The sequence below is a fragment of the Cebidichthys violaceus genome, unplaced genomic scaffold (genome assembly GCF_023349555.1).
Source record: "Cebidichthys violaceus isolate CVI_PGR_0920_01 unplaced genomic scaffold, fCebVio1.0.p SCAF_14, whole genome shotgun sequence".
Taxonomy (NCBI): Eukaryota; Metazoa; Chordata; class Actinopteri; order Perciformes; family Stichaeidae; genus Cebidichthys; species Cebidichthys violaceus.
Genome location: NW_027176307.1, coordinates 1,465,577 through 1,491,413, shown reverse-complemented (window position 1 = coordinate 1,491,413; position 25,837 = coordinate 1,465,577). Strand labels below are relative to the sequence as shown.

The 25,837-nt window shown below is 40.8% G+C and overlaps 3 protein-coding genes across 3 annotated transcripts; 2 read left to right on the top strand and 1 right to left on the bottom strand.

Annotated features, from left to right (window-relative positions):
* The first annotated feature begins 154 nt into the window (after positions 1–154).
* On the top strand, positions 155–3,905 carry scg5 (secretogranin V). Its single transcript, XM_068708425.1, has 6 exons — positions 155–249; positions 668–893; positions 1,555–1,704; positions 1,838–1,950; positions 2,768–2,821; positions 3,001–3,905. Exons 2-6 carry the CDS (start codon positions 668–670, stop codon positions 3,127–3,129), a joined length of 672 nt encoding a protein of 223 aa, XP_068564526.1. The 5' UTR covers positions 155–249; the 3' UTR covers positions 3,130–3,905.
* A 141-nt stretch (positions 3,906–4,046) lies between these two features.
* Positions 4,047–5,468, top strand: grem1a (gremlin 1a, DAN family BMP antagonist). Its single transcript, XM_068708213.1, has 2 exons — positions 4,047–4,136; positions 4,267–5,468. The coding sequence occupies exon 2, from the start codon at positions 4,275–4,277 to the stop codon at positions 4,812–4,814; it is 540 nt and encodes a 179-aa protein (XP_068564314.1). The 5' UTR covers positions 4,047–4,136; positions 4,267–4,274; the 3' UTR covers positions 4,815–5,468.
* Positions 5,469–5,517: 49 nt separating this feature from the next.
* fmn1 (formin 1) lies at positions 5,518–24,667 on the bottom strand. The gene is made up of 17 exons (XM_068708421.1): positions 22,444–24,667; positions 22,196–22,304; positions 20,561–20,622; positions 18,995–19,908; positions 18,706–18,847; positions 18,180–18,267; positions 13,945–14,006; positions 13,761–13,849; positions 13,470–13,599; positions 12,947–13,093; positions 12,214–12,273; positions 11,964–12,084; positions 8,460–8,552; positions 7,029–7,080; positions 6,282–6,431; positions 6,093–6,174; positions 5,518–5,855 (listed from the first exon to the last, which is right to left on the bottom strand). Exons 1-17 carry the CDS (start codon positions 23,875–23,877, stop codon positions 5,811–5,813), a joined length of 3,780 nt encoding a protein of 1,259 aa, XP_068564522.1. The 5' UTR covers positions 23,878–24,667; the 3' UTR covers positions 5,518–5,810.
* Positions 24,668–25,837: the final 1,170 nt, after the last annotated feature.

Genomic DNA, 25,837 nt, shown 5'->3' with positions numbered 1-25,837 from the left:
AAAAGGAATCGGGGGACGTAAAACGTTTAGGTCACTTATTTTAGAGCAACAAGAAAGCATTATAATTCATAATAATGCTGAATCAACTTTATTTAGAATGATTGTTGGTCAAAAAAAATGTCAAAAAACTGATTTTGGAATCGTGTTTGAGAAGCAAGCTTTTATTGTGGAATACGGAAATAAACAATTATTTCTGTCTAACTTGACAGAGGTCTCGCGCAGTACGCAGGTCCCATCATCGACGACACGGTAAGGAAAAATAAACGGAAATTGCTTATTTGCTCCTTTGTGATGATTTATATTAACAAAAACATGCATGTCATCAAATAAGTGTATTTGATTACAGCTTATATTATAAATGATGGTGTTTTTTCTTTTTTTATAGACACATTATGTAGGTTATTTATAGTATATTTACATCGGCCTTGGCTCTGTTTACAAAGTGATTGTCACACCAAATCTTTATTCCATTTATAGACAATTTATAGCCTTTTACAGTTTCTATTAACCACAACAGATACACTTAATAAATACAGCCACCATTTCCATATCATTGGCCCTTTTTATTTAGATAGCCTGTCATGTGACTAACATCAATTGCAGCTGTGTTTGCACATGATTGCTGTCCATCTTTTGTGCGGTGGCCTTATGTGTTTTTCCTCGGCAGATGGCAGAAATTGGCTCCGTGGTGCGGTTATCGTTGCTCGGCTTCCTCCTGTGCCTGCAGGTCGGCAGGGCTCCAGCCCGCAGCCCCCGCACGGTGGACCAGGTGTCTGAAGCCGACATCCAGCGAATCCTGCACGGCGTCATGGAGCAGCTGGGCATCGCTCGGCCAAGGGTGGAGTATCCTGCACATCAGGCCACCAACATTGTCGGGCCTCAGAGCATACAGGGTATGTTGGGTGCATTTATAAATACAGTATACATCTTCAGACGAACCAGGGGAAACCAGGAGAAAGATACTTTAGCTGAACGCTGACAGTTGGGAGGGTGCAAGGGCTTGTTTACTGTATTTTCATTGTATTTGTCCTATCTCATCTGTCTTAATTCTGCACTAATATGAATAATATGAACTAAGAATAACACTAGCACTGGATCAAAACAACCCATTGTTTCGGGTTTGATTGGTTCCCACTGTTTCAAGGAACCAGTGATGTATTTATCCCATTATATATCATCTGTCTTAATATTGTTTTAGTCCACAAGTCAAAGATATCAATTTACTATTTACTATTATTCATGCATAACAAATAAAAACATTCACAGATTTTTTTATTGCTTAAAAAATTACTGAAGCAATCAATCTATTCTCAAAATAGTTGCATATTTATCCGCCATTTATTTAGGTCCATGTAAATGCTGAATGCAAGTAATATCATTGATCATTGACGGGGCTTCATCATGTGCTGAAACAACTAATACAACCGAATAGAAGGGGGACCAATGCTGTTGTGACATGGACAATATTGCCATGTATGATGTTTACTCAAGTGAAAATGCTTCATTGATGCTCTGGTTTTTGTGGTGATTGTAATGTGTGTTTTCCTCCACAAGGTGGTGCTCACGAAGGGCTGCAGCACCTCGGCCCCTTTGGCAACATCCCCAACATTGTGGCCGAGCTGACCGGCGACAACGTTCCCAAAGACTTCAGTGATGATCACGGGTACCCAGACCCTCCGAACCCCTGTCCCCTGGGAAAGACAGGTAGACACTCTTGTACTAAGCACTTCATTTATTAACATACTAACGAACTGATGTTGCTATTAATGACACCACAGGGCCCGTTCTTTCTGTTCTTTATTGGGTTTTTATTGTATTCTTCTGCACCTCATCACAGCAGTAGACGGGTGTTTGGAAAATGCTCCGGACACAGCCGAGTTCAGCAGAGAGTTTCAAAAACACCAGCACCTGTTTGACCCAGAGCACGACTACCCAGCACTGGCAAAATGGGTGAGAATTTTTTATTTTTTTTGATCACAGATCAATTAAATGGTCAAAAATGCTCTTGTTTAGTTCCCAAATCACTCGTCCTGTCTAAACAACAGTCACAAACAATGATACAAAGCAGAGAAAATCAGCAAATCTTGATGAAATTATTAATTGTTTGAATATTAATGCACACATACCTCATTAACACAGAGTTCTCCAGTCGTTCACCTGCAAATCAAGTCTGCTTTTACATTTACCTGAGACACAATATCAGGTGCACACGTGAACCAGGTAAAGACGTACGCACTATTATTACTTTAATTCATTTTTACATTAATTCGGCACATGCTTTTGTTTAAAGCAATGCGCATGCATTTGAACACCGCAGGACGTCAAAGTCATCAACTACTGGAAGTGCAAACCTCTCAAGCGAACTAAGAGAGTGTTCTGATTGCTACACAACAAGTGTTTAGAGGTTTACTTTTAAAAAGAAATAAGACATAACTGAGTCCTAGCATGGAGAGGTCCAACAGCATTCAATGAAACTAGAAGAAATCCTTCTCATAATAAAGAGAAATAGATGTTGGGAACAAGGAAATTGCTGGTGGCTGCTTCAAAACAAAATGAAGACTTTTGCCATTTAAAAGATCAAACTAAACTTGTTTGTAATTTGCATTGATTTGTTCTTGTATCTGAGTCTGGTCTGAAAAAAATCACCCCTTTGACTGTTTTTATTCTTGGAAAAGGCATTCAGGCAATTTGATGACAGTAATTTAGGAACAAAGGGACTGGCTATAAAACAAAGGATTCGTGATCTAATGTCTGTGTTTCCTTTCAGAACAAGGAACTTTTGTACCAAAAACTGAAGGGAGGACCAAAGAGAAGAAAAAGGGTATCGTGTTTGTTGTCTTCTTCATTTGAAGTATTGTGTTTGAAAAAAACACATCACCAGCATTGAAATCTACCCCTTAAGGGAGCCACATACTTATTTTTTGAATAAAACTGTCTTCTATTTGGTCTATTTATGCACATGTTTACAGTGTTAATCTATATTTCCCTGCCTCCCTGCAGAGTGTCAACCCGTATCTAATGGGCCAGAGGCTGGACAATGTGGTCGCCAAAAAATCTGTTCCTCACTTCTCTGAGGAAGAAGAGGAAGAGCCACCAACCGTCTCTGCTGCCAGCAAATCTACAACCTAAACTCCTGCACCTGCAACACTCACTGTAATATTAAAGGATACTCTCAGATACAAGTTTGTTACACTACAAATTTAAGCATTTTGGTGAACAAGCAATGGATTTGTGACTTCATGGCAATACTGTAAAATAAGAAATAGTATGCAGGTAAAAGAGAGGCACTTTTTATTGTATTGCAGTCATATTAATTAGCCCAGATGTTGTTCATTAATTAGACAGCATGTGCCTGAAAAGTGTTTCTCAGTTCACTTATACCAACCAATTTTATATAGAATAGTCACATTGCCTGAGATTCAACAGTTTAATCCAAAATGCTAAAATACTATGTGTTTAAGTCTTGACTGTCAGTATATCTATAACTGTATTATAATAAGACGTATAAAGATATTTTGATTTGGAGGAGTGTTGAATGAGAAAGTCATAATTACTCATGACTGTACAGAAATCAATTTGCTCACTTATGTTTCTGAAGTTTTTGTATGTCTTGATATAACCAGTTAATCACCTCTGTGTCTTCAGAAGCAACGGTTCAATACAGTTCCTATTCTTGGTTAAGTTCATTATAAACGGTAGCAGCTTTGCTTTGTCATGTAAGAGATGACTTTGAACTATGTCACTGTCGCAAGGCAAATATTGTAGCTCTCATTCTGATTAGTATCTGTTCTCATCACCACACTGCAGTAACACCAGCCTCTACAGGCAGCGCTGAGTCTCATCTTACCAAAACATGTCTGTGTTATGTTTTAGCTCTGTGAAGTCAAATAAACTAAATTTGCATTGACAAAGTTTGGAGTTCGATTGTTTCTCCCATTTCAGACAGATGAAGTTAGAGTGTGGGTTTGGGGGGAGGGGGGCGTGTTCTGCTGAAGCTCTGTGGCTCAAGAGAGTGTAGAAACCCCTCAGCATGTCATTCACAAAGCCACTAAAGAGGAAGAAGGACGTGCAGAAGAAACACATACTGTAGTGTGACTGGACAAAGTCTTCTTGTGAGGATCTTAAATCAATAACAGGTAACTCAATTCAGTAAATGCTGATTTTGTTTGTTAACTGAAGTCCTAAATATCGTGTATTTGCTGCTTGTTTGGTGCGTAATGCGCGCGTAAAAGTTGTGCGTAACACGTAAAATACTTTCTCCTTCAGCTTCAGTGATGAGGACACAATCAGTGCTGATCCCCGCAGCAGTTTTGGTGCTGCTGCTCGGCCCGCTAAAGAGCACAGATGCTGCCATATATCAGGGCGCGTTCCCACACCCAAACAAATACAACCCAAACGAATCGGATAGATGCCAGCAGCCCGCCGTCAGTGGACTAATTTCCCGCGGGATGGGACCTGTAACCTCTACCGACGAAGTGCTGGAGTCCAGTCAGGAGGCGCTGCACGTCACGGAGCGTCGGTACCTGCGGCTGGACTGGTGCAAGACGCAGCCGCTAAAGCAGACCATCCAGGAGGAGGGCTGCCTGAGCCGCACCATCATCAACCGGTTTTGCTACGGACAGTGCAACTCCTTCTACATCCCGAGGCATGATTACCAGGACGGAGACGCCTTTCAGTCCTGCTCTGCCTGCAAACCCAAAACCTTCAGCACCGTCACGTACACCCTCTTCTGCCCCGGTCAGACACCCAGCACGAGGAAGAAACGGATCCAGCGCGTCAAGCAGTGTCGCTGCACAACAATAGATACGGATTAGACGCAAACCGACTCATCCAGGTTGATAATATCCGCAGCAAAGTGCAGCTTTGCAAAAGTAAAAAAAAAGGAAAGTGTATTTTTCTTAAAGGACACTTTAGAAGTAAGTGCGAATGGGAAGGCGATGAACTTACCTGAGTTGATTTGTATCATTGTAATGGAGAGAAGATGCTGATAGACAATATGCATGAGTGGTTGGTTCAGGTGCTCTTTTCCCTCTAAAATTATAGTATGAGCTGCAATTAATAATTCATCACTGTCCAAATATCTTGTCAGTTATCGGTTATCATTGGTTCCACAAAGTCAGTTTTTTGTGTTAACAGATTAAGTGGATTTGTCAAATAGTTTTAGGTGCAGGGACTTTGCCAAAGTTTAAGGCTTATTATACGAAGTGAACTGATGACATATAACAGTGTTTAAGCTTAAGACAGGTATATTAGTTGCAGCAAGCAGGCAGATAGATGTGCAGCATCTACTCAGAATACAAAGACAGGTCTATGAAGGACTTGGATGGTTGTATTGTTTCCACTGTGTGGGATGTAAAGCTGATCATATAGAGGGTTTTTTTTCTTTTCAACCTGCACTGCTAACCGTCACTTCATTTTATGGCTGTGTATAATATGTGTATCATGTATTGTAAAGTTGCTTGTGAATAAAAAAAAAAAAGCTATGAAATCACATACTTTCTGATCGGTGATTTTATTCATAGAAAAAACATATTCTAAGAATATTAAGATGTCAAAATCAAAGCAAATAATTTGCGTAGAAAGTTCAAAACAAGAATAGTAATACAGCACTTAAGCTGATAATAATAATTTCTAAATATTGCACATTTATTACATTTTTTTATCTTTAAAATCTCAGCACATTATAGCTAATTATGAAATAGAACTGTCAGTGAATGATGAAGGAGACTTCTATATTGTCAGGTAAAAGAAACAACAATTTTGTAATGATCCCGATCTATCAGTTTTATACACCTTCTCTCGTAAGACTCTCACGTTGAAGACATGTTTGCTTCTTTCTGACGCAGTCTGTCTTTCTGTTGAGAGCAAAAAACGGTTAGTGTTATAAATAGAGTCCAAAAACACTGCATATTCACAATTCAACCAAAGCAGCAAGACAGCAGTGTTTTGTAATATGTGGTGTCTCATAGAATGAGAGCATGAGTATATTTGTGAATGTGTATTTATTTGCATTGCATATTGAAGGCCTGGATTAGGAAATGTGCGTTTTTAGAAGTCTCAGTTTATCGACTCCGTCCTGGATCCCGTCTTACCAGGCTGTTGGGGTTGATCTTTCTGGTCTCCACCTTCTTCTCTGCTGTGATCCTCTTCACTGACAGCTGAGCCTCTTTTAATCTGCAGAAACAATGTGTCAACTTCATTGGTTTCACAATCCATTTTCCGATTCTGAACTGAATCCATTTTTCAAAATGTAATTTTAAAAACCCAGAGCTATCTGATACCTCTTGTTAGAGATGTTCTTGTTCTCCCTCTTCCACCTGGCCTTGAAGTCTGCACAAAACTCAAACCAGAGCATGAAGAGATGACCGGGGGTCACCTCATTCTCTCCCGTCTTGGCCTTCAGTCCAAAGTACAGAACCAAGTCCTGAAAACTGAACAGCAAATATAAAAAAGAGAGGATGAAAAGCACAATAAACCAAGATGGAGGTGTTTAGCCTGGTTGCTTCCCATCTTGAGTGTTACTGTAGGTCTTAAGCCCATTACAGATATTTTTGAAAACAGAAACTTTGTCCACACGACCTTTGTTTTACAAAGTATATACGATTAATGCTACGTCAAAGATACATCAAATACCAGAAAATACGATTTTAAGCATGCATAGTGAACTTATTTTCCTTTGGCGTATTAACAAAGCAAAAAATATTGACTTATTATTGCTTTATTCATAGATTTTTGATACCTATTTATTTAACATCTTTCTGGTACAAGGTGGTGTGGCAAAACCGAACTGTGACTCGTGTGTGGACGGACAACAAGGTGGAGTTGCTGCTCAGCATCACCTTAAAATACCGGCAGTGCTGCAAGGATGGAGTATTTTTGTAGGCCAACTCCTAAAGTTAGCATCTCACTGGTTCCCTCGAGAGATTTCTCCATTGGATTTGGGATTATTGCAGAAAATTAAACTATATCACCAAATTCAAAGGCCAGTATGATGCACACAAAATAACAGCATGATTCAATTCTCCAACCTTTTTTGTACAGTCATCAACTCATATGAAGCCTCTGCGTGTTCTTTTCGTGCTGCAAAGAAACAGACGAGGAAACTTTTTAGTTATAGCCAGACTATTCCCAAAAAATTTCAAACAATTATAATCCCTATTAATATAAATACTTACTAATAGTACTAGATACTAAAAATACAATAAAAAATTCAGAAAGTATTGAGAACACTTCACTTTTTATGTTTTGTTATTTTGCAGTCTTATGCTAAAACCATTTAAACAAATTGTTCCTCTCATCAATCCACACTCTGTAATACAATACAGTTAATACAATGAATTTGTTGCAGATTCATTCAAGAAAACACTGAAATAAGCTGACAAATTGGCATAAGTATGCCTTTTCTATTTCCGTTCAAATGTAGCTCAGGTGCCTCCCATTCCTCTTGATCATCTTTGAGTGTTTCTACACCTTGGTTGGAGTCCACCTGTGGTAAATTCAACTGATTGGACATGATTTGGAAAGGGACACACCTGTCTATATAAAAGGTCTCATCAGAGCAAAGACCATGTCATGAGGTGGAAGCAACTACTGCGTAGCTCAGAGACAGGATTGTGTTGAGGCACAGAGCACAGAAAAAAACCCTAAAATCCTGTTTTCACTTTGTTATTATGGGATATTTAGTGTCCAGAGAGATTGATCGAGGGGGGGTACATTTAAAGAGTGTTAGCATAAGACTGCAACATAACAAAACAACAAGAAAGTGAAGGCCTGCATGCTCTCTGAATGCACTGTATATCAAATGAAACACACGTGATACAAGGGACAAAAGATCTAACATAAGTCCAGCGGTCTCTGTACGCTTTGATGTGTCACTTTTCATCACAGGCAGAAAAAGTGGTGGTATTCAAAACAAGACATGCATTTAACATTACAATACATCTGTGCCATTGCAAAATACTGCGAACAGGAAGCTCTTTAACGCGGGACATCGGCTGGTTGGATAAATATTTCCCAGTGCCGGTGTGTCTCAGGCAGGAGTCTCTCAGTCGTTGCCAAATGTGTCTGATCCCTATCTGAGTGTCTAGCCTTTACTCCCAGTCCATCCTATCTGCCCTTCACAAACACACAGGCAGTTACAAGATTTAACTGACTGCTATAGACAATAGCATAGTTTAGATGAAGAGAGAATAATTGAAGGAGAGTTGACAGGTTCCTGATGATCATTCATGGGGGAGTTTGCATTAAATGAAATCATCTGAAGTTAAGTATTTGCAGTACTGTTAAATATTAAATGTGAGCCTTAAAATGGTTTCAGAGGTTTTAAAATATGTGTTCCAGAAAGAAATCTACCCTGTTGAACACAGAAAAATGATACCGGCCTTAAATCTCACCTATAGTCACGGGCGTTATAGACACTCAGGCTCACAGCTGAACAATATACGAGTATAATTACTTACCGCTGAAAACAAAAGCCTCCATTTTGTCCTTAAACGGCTGCAGGTTTTCTTCAGGAGAATCAGAGCAAACGTTCTTTACATCTTTCTCACATCCTGATTTTAAAAAAAGAAACAAGAGAACGGTTCAGAAAAAAGTTAAAATACACTTTTTTTATGTTTCAGAAATGTTGTTAAAGAAAATATAAAGTGTAGCTGCGGAGGAAAGGGAAATCATCGCATCAAATATGTATCAGTGCTGTTGAATCCAGTTTTCTTTGGACACAATATTCTGATTTGTTCGCTTCAAAACTTATTGCCACCAGTAAGTCGTTAAGATAAGTAATTATCTGTCTTTATTTTGAGAAGGTTTCTTGTTTTTTGATTTATTAAGTCATTATGTTGAGAAACTAAAGGCTTTTGCACACCAAGTCCGTATTTGTAAAAAATAAATTCAAACTCATGTTGTTTCAATCACATTCACGCACCGAGTTTTTGGAACAGGCTTGATTTTCTGCATTTTTTTTCACATCCATCGAAAGCCAAAAGAGCGTTGTCTGACCACTCAGAGCCACCGTCCATGCAAACGTAATAATTCAACATTTCATCTGATTCACAAAGCACTTTACGATGAACAAAGTAAAGCATACAGAGATGCAGGATTTAAGGGTTGTGGTCTGTGATTCAGAACAGCTTGGAATCAGGGATGGGAGCAAAACAAAGTTACCAAAAATTAGACAGTAACATCAGTAAACATGTGGTAGGCAGCTAATCGATAGCTTCTTGCTAATGTCATTCATTCAGTAGCCCCGTTTGGGACTAGCACTATCCATTGCATCCATGTAATAATTCAGTTTTATCTCATTTTGCAAAAATAGAACAATACAAATGAATCAAACTCAGTGTGCAGGGTTTCTGTGGATAGCATTTTTTATCTGATGAAGGATTAAAGTAAAGCTTATGAAAAATATGGCCTTTAGTCATTATTTTCAGAAGTTTGTCATTAAAACTACTGAAAGGATCTTTTTTTTTCGTCTTATTTTATTTTTTATTTTACTGGTGGAAATGAGCTTCTATAAGGAGGAGAGAATGTTCTGGTTTAAACTAGCTCCACCTGTGCAGAAGCAGGAGGTTATCAACACAGCTTCCTCTCTACAGCAGATATCACTTAGATTCACCCAGAGATGGCGACTGAAAACTCCCTTTCTCTCTATCTCTCTCCCTCCCTCTGCCAGTCTGTGGCTCCATGTTGATCTGCGTCCAATCAGTGGATCAGAGGAGCCAGTCTGCGGAGCCAGTCATAATAGAGGCTGCAGAGGGAGCCGAGCCCCTGCCCCGCCACCTCCCCGCACCCTGACGCTCGATCAACATCTCCCAGATAAGATTACAAAAGAATACTGTTTTCATTCTGAATTTATGTAAACTGTGGAGGCGGGTATCTCTCTCTCTCTCCTTTCTTTCTTTTGTGTGCCTTTTGTGTTCGACAGAAGTTTGCTTATTTCAGACCGAAGAGGGTTAAAGACCTTCACATAAACAGAGTCGCCTGATGAGGGGTGTGGTGCTTTCAGATGTGAGACTGAAGCAGTCATTTGGTTTCATAGTGAGGAGATTTTTAAAGTTTTGGTGATGCATGCTAACATTTGCTAATTGGCTTTAATCACAAAGTACAACTGAGGCTGAGTTTCAATCAAAGTAAATAAAAATGTTCACCTGATGCTTGAAGCTACAGGAAGTTAAGGAATCACCAAAGTTAGCGAATCATCCTGAAGGGAATTTGAACGTCTGGATCAAATTTCATGACAATCCATTTGATCAACCACATGGCGGCTCTAAAGGAAGAAGTCAGTGCCTCAACAAAGTTTGTTGGATCCATCCTCTGGGGATCATGAATGTCTGTACAGCATTTCATGACAATCCATCTGATAGTGGTTGAGATATTTTGTTTTGGACCAAAGTGTTGGACCAAACAACTGACCGACATTTCCATCCATAGTTATGCAGATAGCGTGGCTATTGACACATTTAGGGGATCCTTATGTCCTCATATATTTATATATATATATATATTATGTGTGTGCCGATACATGTTGACAACGAGTTTTACTACTGAATACACTGCTGGGGATGTAAATGTCTAACACTGGGGGCAGCATAGACGAAATTCTACTCACCATTGAATTTGGCCAAGAGGAAGACATCTCAGAGCCTGGACAAATTAAATCAATTTGTCCACATGTAGATGTCCACATGTAGATACCACTGACAGGCAATTGAGAAAATATGTTTTTGGTAGTAATTTGGATGAATTTGAAACTGTTTAGAGTGAATAAGGTCTTTTTAATGTAGAATCTTTGGATCTCATTTCCTTCAATGGCCAACATGGATGACTTACGAGAAACAAATGTCCCCGTAACTTTGTCGGTAAACATTTCAAACCAACCAAAGAGAAAACACAGGGAGAGTGAAGAACGACAGAAAGGAGGCACAAAGACGGTTCAAACAAGCAGAAGAAAAGGAACCCGCGACGGGCAATCCAGATTGCACGGTGGTTTGGGTAGACGGGCCGATAAGATAAAGCTGTGTTGAGAGCTAAAGAAAGCTATCTGCGGCACACATCTGGGGGCCACACTGGAGCCCAGGTGATACAGCCGAGCAGGTTGAGGATCTGTGCATCTCTGCAGAGGTCCGTGCAGAGATGCTACGGATACTGGAGGTCTGGAGATTACATAAGTGGGACGCTGTGGTCTCCCTGCTCTGGCGACAGGGGCACAAAGGCACAACGATGGGAGATCTGATGGGCAGGAGGATTAGAAGCTGGATCTGAAAGGCGCCAGGCCTGTATCAGCAGCAAGACTCCTGCTAGTCTCTGACTACACGCACAGTGAAGTGCAGTCGAAAACAAATGTATACATAGGGATACAACAATGCACTCGCTCACAATCGTACGCATGTAAGAGTAAGCATTGTCCTCAACGTGACTCTAACTGGCTGGCATTGCTGAGTGGCGTCATATGGGCACACTTAGAGAGAGAGGAGAACAGGCTAGAAGGATAAGAAAGACGAGAGGAAATCTTTTGTTCTGGGGCTTTAGCGAACTCAAGTTTGGTAAAAGAAGCAGGCCTTTAGCCTGAAGTATAAACAGTTACTCAATGGCTGGGGCCGGTGATGGGAAACCATGGTGTTGAGTTGTGTGTGTGTGTGTGTGTGTGTGTGTGTGTGTGTGGGGGGGGGGGGGGTTGTGTCTGAGGAAAAACGATGCCAGACCAGGGCCGAGGTTTGGTCTATGGGAACTTCTCAAAATCAGAGGGATAGAGTTACACAGCCCCACTGAGGTTTTCAAACAAAAACACACAACAAAATGACCACAAGGCGAGACTATTCCAGTCACCCAGTCACATGGATGCTGAAGCTCAGAGTGGAGCTAATGTTTTGGGGATTATCATCTAATATTATTAACTAAGAGGGTCTCTTTTTTTGTAGAGAGACGGAGCTGGAATGAATAAAGGTTGCAGTAGTGACGTCACATACTTGTCAGATCTCGTCCAAGCTGTCTCAGGTCTCTGTTGAGGTCATCAAACTTGACCTGTGCAGCCAGGAAGACATCCTGAGGTTCAGGAAGTGGGAATATACTCTTGTCTGTGCCGGCGTTCTGGTGGAATACAATTTAAAAAAACTAAACAGCAATAACATCAGGAACTGAGAAACGTAATGTTTCTTTTGACTAAATAAACAATTAGATCTGAGTCAAAATGGATAATAATTGTTTTTGAACTAATACCTGATCCACATTGTGCAGGTAGTACGACACTACATAGTCCACCAGGCTGATACGATTGTCCTGAGAAGAAAAGCAGGAAAGGTTTTACTCTCTATGGGATCACTCAGACAGATTTGATATGCGTTGAGAGAATAAATTCAGTTTCTGTGAGTTGATTAAAAAAAACGATGAATGGTGGAGGCTGTTCAAGCCGGTCTGAAAAATGTTCTCTGCAGGTTTTGTTTTTATGTAAAACCTTTAATTTACTGTTAATATTCTCAGTAAAAGGGTTTAAAAAGTGACTTGAACATCAATCAAAGATCTGGCAGTTTAATGGTAGAAACTTTGTTGTTTCTACCATTAAATATCAGGTCTCTGTAAAATAAAACTACACATGTTTATTTTACTGGATTGCCCTTATTATGGAATGCATGATAGCAATAAGATGTGGTATTCATTGTTTAATATTAATATTTTTTAATATCTTTAATATAAAAAAAACGACCTCCACAGCATCTGCTCAGCAGGTCCCTGCCACACCCTCACATACTGTTAACCATTCACAACAGATTGCATTTACACTAAAAACAGTTCTCTGCTTTTGGCCATTGATTGATAAGTTCCACTTCTTACACTCTTATACATATACTCCCTGAAAAAACAATATTTAGTATGAGTGAATTCTACAATACTTAAAAAGGACGGATAAAGCAGCATCTAATGGAGCCGCTACAGTTCTCTATCAAGGCCTTACTCTGCTCTTCACATCCTTCAGTTTAGGCAGAATGTCCAGACCAAAGCCGTCAGCCTGACCTCTGGTCCTGTTGCCTCCGTTCATGTGGTTCCCCAGAGCTAACACCAGCCCCATCACATCCGTTACACCGTCGTTCTCCAGCAGAGCCTTAAAACAGAAAACACTCACAGGGTCAACGACAGACAGCTGGCACCACACTCAGGATGATCCACACATTAAATCACTTCAAACCTTTTTGAGTTAGGCTGTGGTGATGTCATTTATATGCATGCATATAAACGGTATATCCTCATGGTCCCAATCACCCAAACACTGACCATCTCATCATTGAACCAGAGGGAGTCAGACATACTGTAGGTGCTACTTACAATATAATGATCAGTGAGAGGCATGTTAACACTACAGACAGCTCAAATATTTGTTAGAATGTTAATATGTTGAGTGGAAAAGGGAGATCATTGTAGAATATACAGTAGCTTGATAGATCAAGAGAAGATGGATCATGTGTAGCTTGTCTTCCTACCTTGCAGACAGAGGAGACCGTGTTGAGCTTTGTTTGGATGGACGTGATCCCATCGATGAAGGCCGACTGGAAGATGACGCAGTGAGCTCTGCCTACAAAGTCTGGGATCTGAGACAGCTCATACAGGAACCTGGAGCACAACCACATCAACAGTAAGAGGACAACATGTGATGATATTGTCCATCCCTCTTAGACACAGCACATGGTATATTTGTCTCGTCAGCATACGCAAACACAAATCAATTACTGGTGCAGCCTCTGAACATTTCTGTTAGCAGGTGAAATACTGACTGTTCGGGTTTGTCCAGCAGTTTAACTTCCTCTTCTTCTGACGTCTCGTAGTGTTTCTTGATTCTCTCCAGTTCCTCTGGCTGCGCTCTCTGACACATTGACAATAAAAGGGGTTCATAATCGTACAATTGCATTTGCAGTTAAACCGCAGTATGTTGTAGTGGTAGAGTGCTGGGAAACCTACATTTTCATACAGTGCCTCAATCGTCTCCAGGTCCACCACAGAGTGGTCCACTGCCAGTACAGCTAGAACGAGGAATGTTAATAAGCACAGATATCAAATTTGAGATAAGGCGGGTAATAGGACACTGTGAAAATCTAGAGAAAAGAACAAAACAGGAAAAGTGAAGAGGCCAAACAGAGAGCTGCAGATCTCCAGAGGAACATTTGTGACAAAGATTTACAGGACTTTGGGACTAGCAATTCAGATTGTCTATCTGTAACTGTCATGCTGACATTGTGGTGAGTGTGTCAGCCTTTAATCCTACTTTATATTCACCAACAGCTCTTATTCAGAGTGAAGTACAGGGTAACTCCAGCGTGAGGGGTTTGGGATGTTTGGGATGACAGAGGAATCCTGTCTTGTTCCCAGACCGGCTTGGAAATACAGCTAGTTTAGTGATTTACTGTAATCTCTAATCTCATGTGATCGACACGATGTTTGTTTGATTACACACATTTTGAGGTTTCAATGGTAATGCTCATGATAGGCTTGTCCACCGCGACAAGAATATCTGGGAGAAACACTGAGAATGTACAAATATGGAAACATTTAAAATATCGTCTCAGCAAGCTAACATAATGTGAATAATACTTGCCAGTGGTGGGAGAAGTTCTCAGATCCCTATTTTTTAATAAAAGTAGCAATCCTAAAATTAAATTAAAGCTGCAAGCAGCATTGATCGGGCCCTCGCAACTACGTGCACGTCGAGGATACCGGCAGGACTCTGGTTGACGCGGTCATGCATTTCTGTGACCATCATACACTGCGTGCACGAGTTAGATGATATTTCTGCGTCGACCAGCAGCGTAGCAAGATCACGTTGCCAGGTCTTATGCCTCAAATGTTTTGAGTTTACTCCGATGCAATCATAAATGTAAGCCTGTTAAGATCAATAAGAAAATGAATGTGCGTGAATGCGCTTCAGTGTTTGTAACATAACAGACTTGTCAGTTTACTGGGTGCAGTGTCCTGCTGATTGTATTTGGACTCACATGAAAGTTAACAGAACAGTAGTGTAATTTGCTTTTACTTGAACACTTTAATTTAACACTGTTTTCATTTTAAGCTCTTCTGTAACTTTAGATTGTAGTGTGAAGCATTCATTGCAACATTTATTCTGATTCTCAAGTAGAAGCTCTGGACTGATCATTTATACTAATGCCCACTGACATGGTTTGAGAACCACTGTTGTCTAACTTTTGCTCTCCAAGCATCTTAGTTTGCACATATTTAGATCAGAGAAGTCTTTTTCTCATGGTGTGTCCACAAACCCTTTTATTAAGTTCAGTGTTCGGGCCGCTGTAATTATAGAATCCTGCTTACGTCCGTGGTTGCCAGTAGGTGGCGCTATGACAATGAGTTAATATTGGCATGCAGATGTCCTAAAATCATGACAATAATCAAGCATGTCAACTTTGGGACAGTTTTGACAAAGTACAGTTGAGTTACAACAGCTTGATGGATGATGGCGAACCATGTAAAATGGCCGCTACACCAAGTCCATGTTGTTTGATGAAACCTCAAGCTTTTAGTAACTTTTAATCGCTACGGTCTTTAGATTGTTCTGACCAAATTCTAAGTTGATCGGATTAATTCCCTAGGAGGAGTTCGTAGTACAGCACATGGAAATGGAAAAAAACAGGAGAAATTCATACAAAATTCAAAATGGCTGACTTCCGGTTGGGTTTAGAGCATGAACCCCTAAGACTTTTTGTTAAGTCTACATGTGATACATCTGCTTACCAAATTTTATACAGCTAGGTGAAACGTACTGCGAGGGCTGCATCGTCAAAAAATTGTAGGGGGCGCTATCGAGCCAACTTGCCGCTCTGACGCATTAAAATCACATCAGATAACTACATTCAGGATTTTAAATGTGTTTGACAAGTTTGGTTACGTTTTGAGCATTTTTAGCCCCTCAAAAACACTTTTGTTTTTCGTGGCGAAGAATGCGTCGCCACGGCAACGGCCTTTCACGAAACAACAACCTTTGAGTAACTTTTCATCACAAAGATCTTTAGATTGTACTGACCAAATTTGAAGTCGATCTGATTAATTCCCTAGGAGGAGTTCGTTAAAGTAGAGCGCCTGGAAATTGAAAAAACGACACTAGAAATTCAGACTAAATTCAAAATGGCTGACTTCCGGTTGGGTTTAGGGCATGGCCCCAAGAGACTTTTATTTAAGTCCACATGTGATACATGTGCCTACCAAATTTTGTTAATCTATGTGAAACGTACTGCGAGGGCTGCTTCGTCGAAATTTTGTAGGGGGCGCTATTGAGCCGATTTAACACTCTGATTGAATAAAATCATATTATAGAACTACATTTTGGCCTTGTGATCTGTGTGTCAAGTTTGCTTGTGTTTCGAGCTTTTTTAACCTCTCCAAATGACCATCGTTTTTCACGGCGAAGACTGCGTTACCACGGCAACGGCGTTCGACGAAACATCAAAAGCTTAGAGAACTGGCATTATGAACTTCTTACATTTGTGTGGAACAAATTTGATGTTGATCTGATTTTCCAACTAAGAGAAACAAGCCAAAGTATAAAGACTTTAACTTACTGTTGCCAGTAGGTGGCGCTATGACTATGATTCAAAATTGGCTTGCAGATGTCTTCAGGCCTGGAGTTTAATCAAACATGTGAAATCTGGTAAAGATCTGATGATGCGGAGTCGAGTTACATCAGTTTATTCGTTCATGGCGAAGGATCGAAATTCGCAGAGCCGCCACGTCGCCACGCTTCGACAACTTCCTACAATTTTCACAATGAAGCATTATCAAGGTCTTAAGGCTTTTGTGACAAAATTTGAGAAGGATCCGATTAATCTGTGAGCAGTAGGGTGTCAAAGTACACAACCTATGACTTCCTGTTGCCACTAGGTGGCGCTATTACTATGATTCAAAATTGTCATATACATGTGTTCAGGGTCAGGATGTTATGACATATGAGAAATTTGGAGCAGATTAGGCAATGTACAGCCGAGTTACAACAACTTCCTGTTTCATGGCGAATGGTGTTTTTTTGCCGCCACGCCACGGACACATAGTTCGATAACTTTTTGATCTTTGAGTATGGTTTCACTGCCAAGGTCTCAAGAGCATACTGACCAAATCTGAAGGCAATCGGGTTTAATCTCTAGGAGGAGTTCGTTAAAGTACGGCGCCTTGAAACGGTCCAAAAACGTCATAAAATTCAAAATGGCCGACTTCCTGTTTGGTTTAGGATATACCTCCTTTTGACTTTTTTGTACGTCCCATCACGTTCCACATACCTACCAAATTTCATACAGCTAGGTCAAACCCAAAGTTGGGGCTACTCTGTAGGGGGCGCTATCGAGCCAAAATGTCATGCAAATATTGGACACCCCAATAATACTGGAATTTTCACCACGATTGAATTTTGTGCCAAATTTCAAAAGATTCCCAGTATCCCAAGCACCTCCTTTTTGCAATGAAACTGGTACGATAATAATAATAATAATAATAATAATAATAAAAAACATTAGAATAACAATAGGTCCTCCGCTCCGACTACGTCGGTGCTCGGGCCCTAATAATAATAATAATAATAATAATAATAAAAAACATTAGAATAACAATAGGTCCTCCGCTCCGACTACGTCGGTGCTCGGGCCCTAAAAATACTCTGTTGCAAGTAAAAATCATCCATTCATAGTCTTGAATTAACTTGAGTAAATGTATAGTCAGTAAAATGTACTTTATGTATAAAAGTACTCACCAAAATAGACTGTCAGTATTAGGACACCATATGTTATACTATTGGATTATTACGACAGATACATGGAAGCAGCAATTTAATATTGTAGCCGTCTGTAGTAGAGCTAATTTACTCGTTTTATATACTGTTGAGCAGTTTAATTTACTGTAAACAATCTGCAAAGCTCTAGCTGTCAGATGTGATAGAGTACAAAAGAATACAAAGTACAACAAAATGTAGAGGAGTAAAAGTATAAAGTATCTGAACACAAGCTTTGTTTACATCCTGATATATGATACTACAGATACTTCTTGGGGGGGGGTATTTGATCGATGAATTGATATGGCTGATGTGGCAAATGTAGGCTTTATATATTTTGATAATGGCCTATAAAAAATTATGATTAAAAAAAAGCAGCAAAAAATGTAACTTTATTTAATAAATTCAAACTTGCATTGTATACAACACTGACCTTGTTGTATGTCTTTCATCTCCAGATGGAGGCTCGATATGAGGATGCCCACGGCCTGAGAGCGCTTTCCATCCAGCAGCTTAATGATCTGAGCACACACACACACACACACACACACACACACACACACACACACACACACACACACACACACACATACATACATACACACACACACACACACACACACACACACACACACACACACACACACAGTTGCCATGACCACCTTACCACTATAGAAACCATTAGTGAGTCATTAGTGGAGAGTTTATCGTAAACAGAAGGAGCAAAACAAATAACAAAGTAAATCACAACTGTGAGTTGAATACAAAATTCAGTCTTTGTCCTCCAAAAGTCTCATAATTGTGTCTCAATCTGGATTTATAATGCTCTTCTTTTAATGACCTGGCGTCTGAAGACTCGATGGCATCGACCCCCTCTAGTGGACAAACAACATAAAGCAAACAATCCCACAAATTAAAGTGTGTCTTTGCATGATGTTCCAGCTAATTTGGAGTGTTACCTTCCTGTCTTTAGCTTTCTTCTCATAAGCCTCTGACAGTGGCTTCTTCTTGGTCTGCGTGGTGGTTTTGGCGAAGAGATCCTCAAACTCACTGGAGTTTATTATATTTGGTTCCTCTAAAATATTCCACAGTGTCTTGTTCCTGAGTGAGAGAGAGCGGCATAATTATTGACATTTTGATTTCATTAGATTGATTTTTACAGTCACAGACAATTCTTAAATCAAATGACATGACCTGATTTTTGGTTTATAATCATCTTGTGTATTTTCCTATTTATTGTGAACCTACTTGGTGTCCTGGATCTGGATTCTGGTCCAGTAAAGAGGCTTCATAGGTTGGGAAGGCTCCACTGTCGGTTTCCTGGGAGGTTTTTCAACAATGAGACCCCCAACTAGAGCAGGAGGTGGTGGGGGAGCGAAGCCTGGCATGGATGGAGGAGGAGGAGGAGGAGGTGGTGGGGGAGCGAAGCCTGACATGGATGGAGGAGGAGGAGGTGGTGGGGGAGCGAAGCCTGGCATGGATGGAGGAGGAGGAGGAGGTGGTGGGGGAGCGAAGCCTGACATGGATGGAGGAGGAGGAGGTGGTGGGGGAGCGAAGCCTGACATGGATGGAGGAGGAGGAGGTGGTGGGGGAGTGAAGCCTGGCATGGATGGAGGAGGAGGAGGAGGTGGTGGTGGTGGCAGCGGAGGTGGAGGGCCATTTGACAGCTGCATGTGGTTTAAGGGTGAAGACAAACATGGCGGAGGTGGAGGAGGAGGAGGTAGTTTGTCTGTTTTGGTTGCCTGAGAAGGAGCAGGAGGTTGTTCTGATGGAGGCAGCGTGGCTCCAGGTGGAGGAAGAGTTCGGGATGGAGCGTCATGTGTTGAGGAGGAAGTGTCGTCCCTTTGACCTGCCAGACTGAGGCTGATAGAAGCCAGGTCCAGCTTTTTGGGGGTCACCTTCTGCTGCTGAGGGCTGGTGCACACTCTCCCTGAATCTTCTCCATCCTCGTGAGTCTTAACAAATGTCTCTCGGTCGGTCTGGATGCACACTGTGCGGAAGGATTTGTGTACAAAGTTGTCTTCCGTTGATACTGCGACGTCTTTGAGTTCTCCACGACGGCGTGTCCCAACCTGGGAGAGTTTGGCCTGCTGCTCAGCCAGACGGGCGACATTGTTCTCGTTCTCTACCCTCAGTCTGGAGAGTTCCTGACCAAAGTCCTCCTGGAAATAATAAAAGTCACACTTTGACCCTCTTGAGAGTTATCACTACAGTGAAGTCACAGAATTAAGCATTAGTTTTTCATAAATAATCTGTAAATCTCCAGTAATCTTACTGCATTTTTAAGGTATTTACAGAATCGTATTATTATCAGGATAAAAAAACTATATTTTGTCCACTGCATCTGAAAATACAGTAAGTTATTTTATATAAAAATACATCTTATTGGACATCATATAATTCTCAATATAATAACAAAATTAAAAAGCGTATGTGTCACTCCCAGCCATCTTTGTTTGGATTAGTATACAGAGTTCATCATGCAGCAATCAGAAAGTGTTTTAGTTCAGATGGACAGAAGGGTCTTTGAGGATTCTGGAAACACCTTTTGGCTTTTGCAAAAATAGAAGGCTTTATCTTTCAGACTCTAATGTAATGACAATTAATGCATGAGAGTTACAAACTGGGGCTAGTTAGACTCTACATCAATGGGGATGATGGTAATGGCCCAGTTTTTTCTCTTTTAGGAAATGCTTTTTTGCTGAGAGGTAGACGAGAAGTCTCAGCAAGAAGCACATAAGTGAATATCCCAAAATGTCAAACAATTCAGCAGCACACCATGGTTCAACTCCTCACTGTATCATTCATACTGACCTGTAAATTCTCCAGCTCCTCTTTGCATTCTCTCTTCAGCTGCAGGAGAGCAGCCTGGTGCTCTGAGAGGAAACAGAGCACAAGAACATGTTATAACAGCTTTGTGTTCCTTCTTGTACCACAAACAGGTGTTTATTATTACAGCTGTGGAGCTTTCTTTATCCCAATGGCTACATTAGTGATGTGGACGGGGACAAGTTGAGGACGAACACATTACGACAACTGTGAGACACTTGAGAACTGTGAATAATTCTGCATGACAAATCAAATTCATGTTTTAGCACTGCAGGAGGCTGACGGCTGCTTATCTCAGCAATACTAAGCTCGACCAGATGCTGGCAGTAGAGCTCACATGTAAGAAAAGCGTACGGCACACGGCTGACTGGCATCTTTAACAAAGGATGGTGGGTGTGTACACATGAAGCACACAGTTTTATCCCTGCTCAAACAACCTTTGATAAACCTTCTAATAAATGAGGTTGACGTTTTTCAAGTAAAGTGAGATTATTCTCATTTAGAACTCATTCAAAGGAAGCAGGACCACTTTTGTTCCTTTAACAAGCTGTGAGTGACATATTTAGAACGTGTCTATTAGCTGAGAATCATTATTTCTTTAAAACGCATTGTTTTGTGAATAAAAACGTATTTGCAAGCACCAAAGTAAAAGCTTCTTATTACGGTTTAATATGTGAAGACGAGGTATTTCAGACTGGTCTGTAGTGTTAGGCCAGACTCAATTTTGCCCTCAGATTAGTTTTATGTAAGTTAGACCATTTTTACAAATGCAAAGACTGACTTATTTAAAAAAATAAACTAAGAATTGTTCAGTCCAGTAAATCCCTTCACATCCTGAAGGTGTTGGAGTCTTACAGACTGGTGTGCTGTGGACGCTCACAGGGTGGAGTTGTGTTTACCAAAGCAGTGGAACTTGGTATCACATCCACCACATGATATCACAGAGCAAACATTCCCACTCCCTCTACAGCTCCGTCTCAAATGAGCTGTCTGTCATGAATATTCAGTTTAACATGATGAGTCTGTTTTTATTTTACAGGCTCGTGATGTATTCATTTTATGTATTCAGATTTATTTTAGCAGGCTCAAGTTTCCACTATTTGTTTAACCCTTGTGGTGATCCCAGACCCTCTTTAACAGATACAAACACATACTTAACGTGAGATTTGTAAATGATGACATGTCTGCTAGCAAAAACCCCACATTACTTTTTTTTGGGGGGGTCTTGCACACTGCAAAACAAACTGTTAACACAACGTTTACCCTCCCAAATCCAAAATGATAAGAGGAATCCATTAGTTTTAGAGGTCTAACTGACCTGACATGATGTACATTTAATTTGTCTGTGAAAAACTTTCTGGCAAATAAAGGACTGTATAGTTGTTCATCCATAGTCTAATCACAATATTGTATGCTCATTTTTATGTCACCTTCATCAAATGTGCAAGGAGAGGTTTGCACTTAAATACTTGTTTACATTTGAATGAGGCTAGAAGAAAAGAAAAAATGTATTTAAAATATGTTCACACAGAAGAGGAGTCTGTGTGATCTCAAACAATCAGGTTGGAAAAGCCAAACTTTTTTTGACAAAAATATGAATATATATTAATCTGTGAGTACCTGCTTCTGTGTATTTCAGCCCAACTTTTTCCTCCTTAAGTGGCGGCCAGACAGCTTGTAGGCGACCAGGAGTTCTTTCCTCTCCCTCTGCTGGGGTGGATGCTTCTGACTAGGAGGAGGGGGAAAAAAGAGTTTGACATCAGATTTATAACAATCAATTACAAATAGAGTTTCTTTACACACAGGACAGTATTCCAAACGTGGCTCTGGTAAAGCTAGTTGATGCTTTAGTTATACACAACTCGTACTTTGCCATGAGGTGATTCTTTCTTCTCCGGCGTCTTGTTGGAGGTTTTCTCGAAAAGCGCTCTAAGCACATCTTTATCTGTCCTTATCTTCCACCTCACTGCATCCAGGTCCACCTTCTCTGTTGGGTCCTTCTTCAAAGGCTTTGGGGTGAAAAAAGCTTTGAAGGCATCAAATGCAGCTTCCGCACTGGACACAGGGGGTTTGGTAGACTCAAATGAAACCCCCGCACCCTCCCCTGTTTCAAGTTCTTTTTTCTCACCCTCTTGACTTTCTTCAATCTGGTTCTTCTCATTCTCTTCCTGATCTCCCTCAGCCTCCATTTCCTCCCTTTCCTCTTTCTCGTCCCCTCTCTTTTCCCTGTTCAGGAATTGGGAGATCTGGTCCAGGAAGGTCCCCTGAACTTTAGCATCCCCCTGCTTCCCAGGGAAACTGGCCCTCCTTGTTCCTTGAGAGAAAGGTTTGATCTGGGCCACGGTGTTGTGCTCAGACCCGACTACCCCCTTCCTCAGGACCCTCATGCCGCTGAAGAGTGCCGGGATCTGGATCTGCTTGTCCGTGGGGGAGCCTGGGGTGAAGGTGGCTCTGGTGCAGGTGGATCCAGGTGGAGGGTTATTGGCTGGAGATGTCATCAGAATATTTGGTGAAGTGTTTTTGGTGCTGGGAGGATTGTGAGATTGGGCAGAAAAATCTGGAAATGCATCTCTTTTCTCTTCTTCTTCGCTGTCCTCCTCTGCACCTGTTCTCTCCTCCTCATTGTTATTTTCAAACCATGAAGGGCCACCGGTTTGCTCCAATGACGGTGCTGCTATGGGTTCAACCTCTTCCTCAATCACAGGTCCTGTCCGAGTCACCATTATCACTACATGTTTGGTTTTAGAGGATCTACTTTTTACATATTCCTCGGAGTCAAAACCCACATCCGAACTGGATGTACTTGTGGCAAAATTCTCCTGGCAGAGAACATTTTCGTTGCCTTTTCTTCCTCTCTGATCAGCTTCTTCAGCATCATCCTGCGTGACACTGACCGCTGCAACACATTCACAACCTGTATTTGTGCAGTCATTTGAAATGTGTTGACGTTTTGGTTGCTGAGTCTCCTTCAAGGTAGGTTCACCCAGCGAGTTCTCGTTTACAGCCACGCTGTGCTGCTCTGTTAGGTTGACATTATTCCGCTCCTCTTCCGTCATATCTGAGTCATTTCCTGCTTCTCTCCTACTGTTGTCTCCGTCTGATTTAGAAGTTATCGCCTCCCCTACGTGAGGCAATTTAATGCCTGATAAGGAGTCTCTACTGTTGTCCACAGCATCTTCAAAACTCATATCCCTATTTTTCTTTAGATTAAAACTCAGCCCAGTGCCTCCTTGCATTGTATCGTCATTGTCCTCCTCTGAGAGGGTCCTGAAAAACTTCAGAATGGCTTTTTGGTCCTCCATCGCTCATACGTCGCTCAAAGGAAAGTGGTGACATTATCCAGAGTGGAGGGAGCAGGAGGTTCTTGAAAAGCTTTTCCCACAATGTCAGCATTGTGGTACTTATTTAAACTGCTCATATTTGAGAAGTGCAACATTGTGCTATCTTACATCCGAAAAAATGTAGTCTCAGACGGTGTAATTGGTGTTCATGCATCTGTATGGCATGCAATAACTTGTATAGCTGATTCCAAGATCATGCAACATCCATTTACTATAAAAATATAATGAGAAAGAAAAGTCAATAAAGGTATATCACAACTTGTGAAAATCCGACCTGTTTCCGCTCCAGTTTGATGAAAAGAAATTGATTTTCTAGATCTTTTCCCCGCTACAACAGCTCCTTCATGTCTTACAGCAGAACTAAATTTCCAGACCTAAAACTGGAAGTTAGTCACTTGGAGCCACCAATAACAGGAGAGAAATCCACACAGTAATGGAAAAGGGAAGCTTTCCAAGCCCCAGCTCCATGGCTCTGCCGGTTAGAGTGACTCAACCACAATTTTAAGTCAGATCCAAGTCCTGGCTTCCAAGTTCTGCCTCCTTTTCCCTCTGGTTCCTCTATAGCTTCTGAAGTGTACAGAGCAGCATCTTGGACGACACCCTGCAGATTGTCATCCTGTAATTGGAAGCAGATGGTGACTTAAGCCACTGTTTGTGACAACACCCTGACAGATCCGCGAGGCATTGGGCAAAGAAAGCCACCCGGTACAGGGGCACCACACCCAGAGCTGAAGGAGGGTAAACAGGACTGCCAGGGATCACTTGCTAAATGTTATGGCCTGTAAATCCACATTCACAGGGAGGTCTCTCAACTACCCTGCAGCTACTGAGCAGCACTTTGCTAATCAGGGCGTCTTAGCGGGTCTTGCCCCACCTGCACTGTACTGTTAATCAGCTCACATTACATCAAACATACACTGTGGCGAGACAGAGAAGCTCTGTCAGATTATTGGTTGTAAAGAAATTAAAGTACTCTGTTCAGTGACACTGTTATTATTTCAAGTTGGTGACACAGATCAACACAAAAGAGGACATAAAAAAGTAACAAAAAAGGAAGAAATATCTAAAAATAAACAAACTTTTTAATTAAAAGTTAAAATCAAAAAATATAAATGAATACATAAGTAAACAAATAAATTCTCAAAACAAAGATACACATTGTTTCACAGTCGAGCTGGTGGTATCAATCAATACTAAAAATGATAAAATAAATAAATAGAAAATAATTAAAAAAATATATATATATAAAACAGAATTTAGCAGTGTAACATAAAAACAACACAAAATACAATATCTTAAAGGTGTGATTAAAGATGTGAAAACACAAAAATGCCATTTGATACAGAAAAGTAAGAATGCTTCATGTGCTTAACATGCGCACAGATACTGGCACTTAATGGCTGAGAACTCAGAGAAATGCTTTGAGTGGCACACATTTTCAAGCTACATGAGGAAGAGTCTTTTCTACTGTTTTTTCTGGATTCCTGAGTTTAAAAAATCAAAATGAGACTGTAAACTTCCTCTGCCTGGTTTGGGTTGTTCTTAGTTCTCAGGTTCCACCCTTATTTGCTTTTATGTTACATTATCACAGCCAGCAGCAGGTAAGTGACATGTTTACTGCATGTGACATCACTGTTTAACTTTCTCTAACAATTACTCAGAGACGTGCCTGAAACTCTACAGCGGCATCTTAACGTGCTACACTTAACAGTAGCAATACTAATAAAGTCTTTTTTGCATTCCCTTCAGAGGGACAGTGTGGCCTTTATTATGTGAGCTGTGTTTATGTAATAGGAATGAATACAGATAATCCCATGAAATAGCATTAGAATCGGAGAGCACACACACAACTCTCCTGAGCAAACACACTGGACTCAGGGGTGGGCTGGCCATAGGGGATACCGGGCTGGTCTAATACCGG

Excerpts from the sequence above, each read along its gene's own strand:
- scg5 (XM_068708425.1), top strand. The coding sequence starts at position 668 with ATGGCAGAAATTGGCTCCGTGGTGCGGTTATCGTTGCTCGGCTTCCTC. Across the intron at positions 894-1,554 it reads CGGGCCTCAGAGCATACAGG|GTGGTGCTCACGAAGGGCTG; the intron begins GTATGTTGGGTG and ends TTCCTCCACAAG. Across the intron at positions 1,705-1,837 it reads CTGTCCCCTGGGAAAGACAG|CAGTAGACGGGTGTTTGGAA; the intron begins GTAGACACTCTT and ends ACCTCATCACAG.
- grem1a (XM_068708213.1), top strand. The coding sequence starts at position 4,275 with ATGAGGACACAATCAGTGCTGATCCCCGCAGCAGTTTTGGTGCTGCTG.
- fmn1 (XM_068708421.1), bottom strand. The coding sequence starts at position 23,877 with ATGGAGGACCAAAAAGCCATTCTGAAGTTTTTCAGGACCCTCTCAGAG. Across the intron at positions 19,909-20,560 it reads AGGAGCTGGAGAATTTACAG|GAGGACTTTGGTCAGGAACT; the intron begins GTCAGTATGAAT and ends TATTATTTCCAG. Across the intron at positions 13,850-13,944 it reads TTGAGGCACTGTATGAAAAT|AGAGCGCAGCCAGAGGAACT; the intron begins GTAGGTTTCCCA and ends TCAATGTGTCAG.